Consider the following 9850-nt stretch of genomic DNA (forward strand, 5'->3'; position numbering starts at 1 on the left):
TGTGGCTTGCAACCTCTATTCTTTTATTGTCAATGAGAGCATTCATCATCATGAATTACCTTCAATCTGCAATTACAATACACAGACAGCCTGTAAGCCATTGCATGACTGAAGCATTATTTTTTATTATTAATCTGAGGATTGCTGCTGCAGTAAAGAACTGGTGACCAACTGCAAGTATCTTTATATAGCTGACAAAGGAAGGGAAACTTAATTGAGAAATTGATTACCATTTATTAGTAGCCTACTTTTTTACACAACCAGATCATGTAAGGGCCTAGCCAAGCGAAAGTGAACATCAAAGTCAATTTCTTTTTTCTCTAAAACAATATTTTTGAGTACTCAGCAACAAAGACATGTATCTCTAGTTTCTAAAACTGTGTTTATTTAATTTGTACCTGAATTACAACAGGATATATAAGAAAATATATGAAAATACAGTGTAAATTCAGAACAGTAAAGGTTGTAAACGAATGTATTCAGCATAAATTCAGAATGTAAACAGCAATGTGTAAATAAATATGTTCAAAATATATGCCTGTGTCTGATCTTATATTTCATAATAATCAAATACTATAATGTTTTTGAATGTTATATATTATTAGAAAAAACAGATATAGTAATGAAACATATGTCGCCAAAGAGATCAGTATCTTAATACAATCTTTGATTATTCTTATGGTGCATCACACTGAACAAACACCTCACTCTGTTATTTTTTTTTTGTTTTTCAGATTCTCCCTCTGTTACCATGGATTAATGTCTTCTAAGACTGAAATAAAAATGATATCAGTTTCATTTTTGGATATAATGTAATCTCATATTTTAAGAAAAGTGTGGTACGTTAAATATTTGCACTTTCCTCAAGGAACTGCACTTTTTGGTATTTTTTCCAAACCTTGAATAACTGCTGTATATGTTTCCTCACTCTGTTACTTTGTCAATGATAATAAATTCATGTTTTTTTTAATTAAATATTTGGTTATTATTTCTTAATGGCATGTTAAAGTACTTGCTTAGACCTAAAATTTGAGCTATTATAGTTGCTGCTAAATTAATTTTTAAAAACAGATATGGAATGATTAGTATTGCTGCACAGTGCTTTCTCACTCTGTTGGCCAGGCCTCTAAACAAAAAAAAGATCAAAGGCTTAAAATTTGGCAAAAAAAATGTCTCATTTGTTCTATTGTCCTATTTGTTGCATTTGCTGTTGTGTTACAGGACATTGCACACATACCCATGTTAATGTGCACACCTATTGGAATGCGTTTATATGACAGCATCCCTGGACAACAGTATTGTCCATGGAGACTCTGTAAAACCTTTGCAGCCTTCGCCTGTCTCCTCTCACGACCCGTCCGCTACACCCATAATTCCCCGCGCCAGGACAAGATGGAAGAAAGCAGCGACCGCCGGAGAACAATGTTTTGGCAATAAAACCCCAAAGCGGCGAATACAGACGGGATATAGGCACGTTTGAAACCTACTGCGGTCATGTGTAGGTGAGTAGGAGACTAAACGTACTTTTATCTGTTGTGAATAGCCGGGCTTTGTCGAGATTGACGCGACGGAATTGCCAGGCTCGGCGCAAACGGGAGATGCACTCAAACCCAGCATCATTGTTTCTGTTGCATGGGCCGTAATGCGGGTTTTCAGTCGGGGCAGCTAGCAGCTAACTAGCTAGCTCGTGGCAGCTTGATTGTTATAAACACAGCTGCCTCAACGCGCACAGTTTTATTTAGCTCGGTCACTGGATACGAAAACCCCATGTACCGCATTCGTCGAGGAATGTTTTATAGCCATATGTGCTGGTAAGGCTTATCCACTTGTGATTACAGCTAAAGTTAGCTATCAATAAATAGAGCGCCAGCGTTGCTTGCAGCCAGACAGATTTGATTTCACGAGCGTCATCAAAGCATAGGAATTGGAGATTGAGCCCTCGGTGCTCCTTAACACACTTCAAACCAATTTACATTTTAATCCAGTTTACCGTCTTCTATTATGATTCTTCATTTTTTATTTAGCTTGTTTCATTGTAGGAGGTTTTCTAGTATTACTGGCTCTTAAATAGTCAATGCATTACTACAATCAACCCTGATCTCGTATTAGCGTTAGCGTTAGTTAGCTTACTAGCAACACTGATAACAAGCTAAAAGGTTAAGTTACCTCATTAAAACGGCGTAGATTAATAGTTTTCTCGCTATATGAACAGTTTATTTCCCTCATCCTTACGCTGAATGTTAGTCTGACTTTATTTGAGTGGCTTATTACAATTTCTAAGGCGGCATTTGCGATTGTTTTGATGGAAGACGTTAAGATGCCTTGATTGTCTCTCATTGTGGCTAGCCGGCTAGCTAACTAGCTGGCTAACTATTATGCATCACAAAAGCTCATCCGCTTTCAGTTGAATTCAGTGTCGCGTAGCCAAATGGTCGGTCGGGTTAGACTAAACAATAAATTCTCACTCCACTTCGTCTTTCTGTGCGTGCTTCGATACACGTCTCTCCTGACCACCCGACCGCGGATCACTTAAACGGCTGAAATATCCACCTCGATTTGACCTAAATATCGTTTGTTTTAGCTAAGTGTAGCGAACCGGTTAATTTGCTAGTATTGCAACCAGTGCCCCTCAGCATTTGCGTTTAAGTAGGTTATTAGCCAAATATGGCAAGTGTTATTCAGCGTCCGCCAAACAGCGAAAATAATAAGGTTATCTGTCAGAAAGATATCAAGCTACTGTACTGATTTTATTTTGGCCGCAGTCCAAGTCACATGTGCCGCTAAATGTCGTAAGTAGAACAATACTCATGATATCGAGGAAATATTTCTGAGGAAAAATTAAATATTTCCATTTATTATTTTGTTCGAGTTTTAGAAACATTTTTGAGCTAATACCCCAAATGCCGAGCTTTACAATTTATACATGATTAACCTACTAACCAGACCATTGATATGTTTGAGCTTTAATTCGTGCGTTGCAGATGTTTGCCATCACATAAATATTACTATAGAAATACTGTTTTGCAGTAATACAAGGCGATCTGTTCTCAATAGTCAGTTTTTATAACAGCCTTCTGTAGTTGATCTTTCATGTTTGAGGTTTTTCACATTCAAGAACATTTATGCTTTACTCTCAGTTGTTGAGCTTGATATGTGAATTAACAATATTTAAAAGCATAAAATTCACTTAATATTAGTTCGCCTTAAGCAAGTTTCTCAAGCAAGATACACCAAAAGCTTGAGGGGAATATGGATATTTTAAAGTGTAGATTTAATAATAATAATAGTTTCGATTTCTGTAGCGCTTTTCAAGGCACCCAAGGCGCTTTACATTATTGATCCATTATTCACATTGGTGGTAAACTATGTTTGTAGCCTACGTTTGTAGCCACAGCTGCCCTGGGCCAGGCTGACGGAAGCGTAGCTGCCAAATCACGCCAAACATCCCCTCTGACCACCACCATTCATACACATTCATACACCAGTGTGAGTGACACTGGAGGTAAGGACACAACAGTGCATGACTAGGACAGAGTAGGAATCCCTTCGAACCCTTTGGTTAATGGACGACCCACTCTATCTCCTGAGCCATTGCCGCCCAATAACTGTTTGGAGTTTCTCTACCCAGTGCGTTTGTTGACTAAATCCTGATATACAGTTACGAAAATACTGTGTGACTGTTACAGAGTTATAGGGAACATAGTTCTATGCTTGGTATGCATTTGTTAGAAGGTTGTGTACCTGTAAATACCTTAATTTACCTGATTGCTTGGGCTTTTCAAAGACGAGATGTGATAAAGTTTTTGGATGATTATCCATTTCTATTTTCAGTCTCCTATAGCTAATGTGACATTTTCTGTTTTTGTTTTCTTTCAGGACATTCTCCTCCTGCAGTCCTCTTTAGATTATTTGCCCTCCTTCTCCCCTGCACAAATCAGAACCACCACCATGAGTATTATCCAAGACAAATTAGGCAATGAGTTTTTACGCAACGGTGGCATGGACCCCAATTTTGCACCAGGTATGCTTATGTTTAGCCACCTGCCTCCTGTCACCAGCTTTACACGTCTGGCTTCACAGTCAGTTATGGGTGAGCTTCCCCAGGAGATGATCCTGAAAAAGGAACGCGACTCACCCCCCGAACACCAGGGCACCACTGCTGCAAATGCAGGGGGCTTCCTTCACAGCATGGGCATTAAACAGGAGCGGATAAGTGAGCTTGATTATCGCATGCCCCTCTATAGTGGAGGAGTAGGGGTGAACTGTGTTGGAGGGGGCGCGGGGAAGAGTGTTACTGATATGTCAGATATGTCCTTCAGTAACCACCACCAAAATCACCAGAACATGCTTCTTCACGATCTGAGCCTCAGCAACGTTCGTCCCCTTGGAGAACAGGTAAGAGTTGACATCAGTGCTGTACAGAATGTAATTTATTTGCCTTTTCGGTTGCCGGCTGTATCATCTTCCATCTGGACACTGCGGTATGCTTACTTTCTTGTATGCCCTTAGATGCCTGGAAGAACAGGTAAAGAGCCAAAAGAGTCCTCAGGTAGAAGAGGGCGGAGGAGCAATGGGGATGGGCAGGGAGGCAAAGCCAGAAGGAAACGCAATGATGCTGCAAAGGTTAAACACTTATCTGTTTTCCTCCTGTCCAATGTGTAATTTAAATCAAATATCTGCATGATTTTGTCATTCATTCTGTGTGTGACTGTTTTGTAGTTAATAAGGGTTTTGTCATCGTAGGCTATGATGCTGGATGCAGATGGTGCCTGCCTGTCCCCTAACTCAAAACCACATATCTGTGAGCACTGTAATGCTGCCTTCCGCAGCTCCTACCACTTGCGCAGACATGTGCTCATACACACAGGTGAGAGACTCTCAATGCTTGACACTGTTTTTTAATAATAATAATAATGATGCATCACACTTATGGAGCGCTTTTTTGGACACTCAAAGATGCTTTTTCACTTAAACTCACGTAAAATTTATATGGTAATTGTAAATACAATGTATCACCCATATTTACAACTTGAACCATTACTGAAAAAAAACAGATATGGAAGTATTGTTTTCAACCTGTATTAAAGTGAGATTGCAGTCTTTAAAAAAGTATACACTTATCTTCTCTAATGCACTGTTGCTATTCAGAAATATGTAGGATTTATTCAGGGTAGGGTTTCTTGGAAGCAGAATAGACAAGGATCCTGTTCTACTTTCTTCTTTTTAGTATACCTTTTTATATCCTGTCAGATTCAATGCATCTGATAAATAACATTTTATTAAAGTATGTGTTGTATATCTACTTAATGTCCCTCTTAGCTAAAGTCACTGGGACTTCCTGTCAGGCTAGACAGCCTCTAAAGCCAGTGATGACTCATGATTACTCATGTGTTTCTGGATGTCTTACTCATTTTCTTTGCTGGGAATTCTTCACCAAGTTCTTTGAACTTGAACTCATAAATCATGTAAAGGAAAATTAAATTTTTTCATGGGATTAAATATATTCCCCACTCTATTTTGTGAATTCTAGAATATTGTAAATATTTAGAGGAGGAAAATTATGTGCTATTGAAATTAATCCTGTTTAAATACATAAATCACCCTTTTGTACTAAATTTAAGGAGCACACAGTAGACCACATAGCCTGTAATTTTGATAGTTATTTTCATCCGTGTTCATGTACCAGGTGTAGGATAATGTATTCATTGTATTTGTCGCCATATGGTGGACACAGTTGTGTGACCAACTGAGTGTTGATTAATGTGGTGTGCGGTTGGTTATACTCTTGATTGCACAGGTGAGAGGCCTTTCCGGTGCAGTCAGTGTAACATGAGCTTCATTCAGAAGTACCTGCTCCAGCGGCACGAGAAGATCCACAGTGGTGAGTTTGTGTGCTTAACTACTTTTAATCCTTTGTAAATGTGATTGTCGTAATATGGAAAGAATTAAATATCACTTCCAAAATATTGTATGCTAGGTGGGTGGTGCAGGTTTGTTTATGTCACTATAATTGAAAATTAATCAATGGATGCTTAGGTATGCTCAGAATAACGTACCTTTTTATTCCCCTAAACAGGGTATATGTACATGCAGTATGTGTTGTGTTTAGAGATGTACTATCTGCAGCATCAGTTTCTAGGTACTGTGCTGAATCCACATACTGTAGACTCTAACACTGTCATCATTGTCTTCTACAGGAGAGAAGCCTTTTAGCTGTGACCAGTGCAACATGCGCTTTATCCAGAAGTACCACATGGAACGGCACAAAAGGACACACAGCGGCGAAAAGCCGTATCGCTGTGATACCTGCCAACAAGTAAGCCACCTGAAGTTTATTTGCTAAGTTATCATACTTTTTTGCACTCAAGTGTGCATATATTGAAAAAAATGCAAAAGTAACTGTGTTTTATTACTAGTGTATGGTTGATTCTTTTTTTGTTATTCTGCATTAAACAGTCAAATTCTTTAAATCTCCAAAATGACTTCAGACAGTTTTAACTGGAATGTCCATAGCCGACATAGAGAAGAGACACAAAATAATACTAAATCGACAAGTACTTTTTGAAGCCACCTCTGGTAATATTCTGTAAACTAAGCTCATGCTTCTGTTTTTCCTGTTTGTCTTTCTCATCCTCTCTAGTTTTTCTCAAGAACAGACCGGTTACTGAAGCACAAACGGACGTGTGGAGAAGCCATAAAGAAGGGCCTAGACCCAAACATGCTGGAGCTCAGTGAAGCCGAATTAGGCCAGGGCAGCTATTCACTCACTCAGGGAAACTCTACCACCTCTGGACGCAAGAGGGCAAAGTCCAAAAACGGTGAGGGTGGTGAACGCAGGAGGAAGAAAAATGCCTCAGCATCTGTGACAGGAGCATCATCCTCTGGGGGGATGGCCCGTGACCTGGGCCTGCAGGACTTCAACATGGAGCACCCCTCAGGTTCTGCTTCGATGCAAGGACGTACACCTAAATTGGTTTTTAAAAAGGCTGGGCGCAAAGGCCTAGACAAAGGCCTTCTCTCCCTGGAAGACAGTGCTGATGGACAAAAACTGTTGGGCCAGAAGCCTGGCTCCATGGATCATGTGGAGGGTTCTGGTCTTGATAACATGGGTCTACTCCAGGGACCTGGGGGCAGCAAGCAGGGGCCCACCACCAGCAGCAACTATGATGATGCAATGCAGTTTGTGAAGAAGAGGCGCTACCTCCATGCGGTTAACAGTGACTATGGAGCTGGCTCACTGCACATGGCATCCCAGGGCGGTAGTGTAATCCAGGGCTCCCTGGGGCCCGAGCCCACACTGGCAATGCTAGACTCATCGCCTTTGGAACTCAAACACGACAAGTCGGGCATTCCAGATGAGGTACTGCAAAGCCTGCTGGACCATTATAGCCATAAGCCAGAGGGAGCACACCACCACGATGTGACTTTTGACCTGCCAGACCACCCACACCACGTGGACCTTCAGCCAGCAGCCCCCGTTACACCCGAGTTGGAGGATGACTCGCCCAACGGTGGAGATAAGACAGCAGTGATGAGCGAATACTCCAAGTTCCTCCTGCAGGCTCTGGAGCGCACCAGCCATAGTGGGCCCTTCCCCAGTCTGGGGCCAACAGGGCCTTTCCCTCTCTTGTCCAGTAGCTCCAGTCCCACAGGGCCCCTGTTCTCCGACAAACATGTGTATGCCACATCCCCGCTGGATTGCGGCTACCCACCTGCTGTCTCTTCGCCCCTGCCCATTGCTGCCCCTTCATCAGCTTCCTCATCCTCCTCTTCCAAGTCTCATTATGGCATGCTCGTGGGTTCCCCGTCACAGGCAGGCTACCACCTCAGCTTGGAATCTACTAGCCACCAGCAGCTGACACCGTCTCAGGAGCTGACTGAACAGTTGGAGAAGCAGCACTCCCCCGGCACCTTCAACCTACCTCCCCAGGACCTGACTTCCCCAGGAGAGAGCTCCAAGGGGCAGCAGTCCAAGGCTGGAGGGAGCACTGCACCCACCAACGGCTCCAGCTACCCGGACTTGTCCCCACTGAACCCCCCTAAAGAAACCACATACCAGATTGAGAACTTCGCCCAGGCCTTTGGCTCCCAGTTCAAGTCAGGGCGCCGGACCCCTCTGAGCTATGGTAGTGATCCTGGGGCAGAGGTCGACCACCGAATACGGACTCCAGTGTCAGAATTCTCAGGGTATACCAGTTTGTTAGCTGACGTCAGTGAGCCAGTAAGTACAGGATCAAAAACCCAGACAAGCCAAAGTTTCAGATAAGGGTCAAACGAGGTGAACCTAGTAGGGGACTGTCCTGTTACTGTCCATTCGGTCCCTTTACCCATCCTAATTTTGTTCTTGTAGCAAAGTTTTGTTTTTTAAACACTGCCATTAAATGTTAATACAAAAATGACCAGGGAGGGTCTTTCATGGCCTCAAATGCAATTTTTTAAATATTCTCATTTTTATTATGTATTTAGTCGCTTAATTTTTAAGAGTAGTGATTTTGATATGAACGTAAACCGTAGATTTAAATGTAATTTAAAACATTTAGAGGGTAGCTATGAACTTGCTTTTCTTCTTTTCTGAACCCTTGTGTTTTACCAATCATCATACCGTTGTAAAGTAATAATGAGTAATGTTGATAATTTCAATAATAACATTTGTGGCAGGGAAAGGCCCAGAATTCAAATGGCAAAAAAGTATATATTGTCTGTTACAAGAAACGTATTAACTCAGGAAAAAGGCAAAATTGTGTAATAAGACTTTGTATTATGAGATGCAATTAGCACAGTTTTTACAGGTGTACTTTAAGACAACAAAGCTTTGATTTTTTTTTTTTTTTTACTTGTCAGAACAAATTACAAAACCTGAACATTGTTTGCTTTCTATTGCGTGTAACTTTTCCGAGATTATGGTACTGTTGTGTCAATGTGAAGACATCTGCATTTCTTGTGAGGGCCATGTGTACACGAGGTATAAACTGTAGTGGATTTCAACCCATAGTGCACACACCGCATCCTCTAATGGAGGTGTCTTTGATGAACTGACTTGTTTGATCACAGCGTCAGTTGATGAAGCCGGTCCAACAATGTGCTCCTCTGGTTGTGCCCACCAGTGGCCAGTAGGAAAGACGCAGCTTAGACAAAATTCAACTCAGCATTGCCGTTACAGCTGTCTGAGAACGCACGGACACCAATCCTTAATCTTAACATCTTGCTGTTGATTTTTTTTTTTCGGACGAGTCACCACCACTTCTACTGCACTCCTTGCTGTTGCTTTTTGTCAATGGAATCAAACAAGCACTTTTTTTAAACAAATCATCATTGGAAACAACAACAACCCATTCAATTTGCATATGTGATAAGTGACTATTATGCTAATGATCATTATTATTATTATTATTTTAAGAGGAGAAAACTGTGAATGGGGGTTGGGAGGGAGGGATGAGTGGGTGGGTGGGTGAATGAGTGGGAGGGTGGGGAGGACTGGGTCATTGTTTGCTGGGGTTTGATAGGGGTTGACTAGGCATGACCGTGGGCATTTAAATGTATTTTGTTGCGTTTTCTCAAGGGTAGAAGAGAAGGGGGGTGGGGTGGGGGGGCTTTTTTTTTTTTTTTTTTTTTTCTTACGGTTTGTCGGGTGATGTTGTAAAAAGATGATTTGCCATAATTTTGTTATACAATATTTTGAGAGTACCTCTTTGTATTTAAGTGTTTTGAGAGACGGGCTGACATGCTGGAACCCTTTTTATCTTTAAACCCATGGATATGTCGGATGCATACCCAAACCTTTTTATTTATTCTCAACTAGCCACAACAGAATTCAGTAGCAGAGAGTTTTTTTTCTTTGGCAAGTAATCAC

General features: G+C 41.3%; 1 protein-coding gene across 2 annotated transcripts; it reads left to right on the top strand.

Moving 5' to 3' along the window:
- The first annotated feature begins 1387 nt into the window (after window positions 1-1387).
- On the top strand, window positions 1388-9319 carry znf281b (zinc finger protein 281b). 2 transcript variants are annotated; one of them, XM_030121758.1, is made up of 7 exons: window positions 1388-1502; window positions 3877-4395; window positions 4510-4623; window positions 4744-4867; window positions 5789-5881; window positions 6198-6316; window positions 6641-9319. In XM_030121758.1, the coding sequence occupies exons 2-7, from the start codon at window positions 3949-3951 to the stop codon at window positions 8264-8266; spliced, it is 2523 nt and encodes an 840-aa protein (XP_029977618.1). In that variant the 5' UTR covers window positions 1388-1502; window positions 3877-3948; the 3' UTR covers window positions 8267-9319. The 2 variants fall into 2 exon arrangements, with proteins under 2 accessions (XP_029977618.1, XP_029977619.1); XM_030121759.1 differs by having other exon boundaries at window positions 5798-5881.
- Window positions 9320-9850: the final 531 nt, after the last annotated feature.

Source organism: Sphaeramia orbicularis, chromosome 19 (assembly GCF_902148855.1).
Source record: "Sphaeramia orbicularis chromosome 19, fSphaOr1.1, whole genome shotgun sequence".
Classification (NCBI taxonomy): Eukaryota; Metazoa; Chordata; class Actinopteri; order Kurtiformes; family Apogonidae; genus Sphaeramia; species Sphaeramia orbicularis.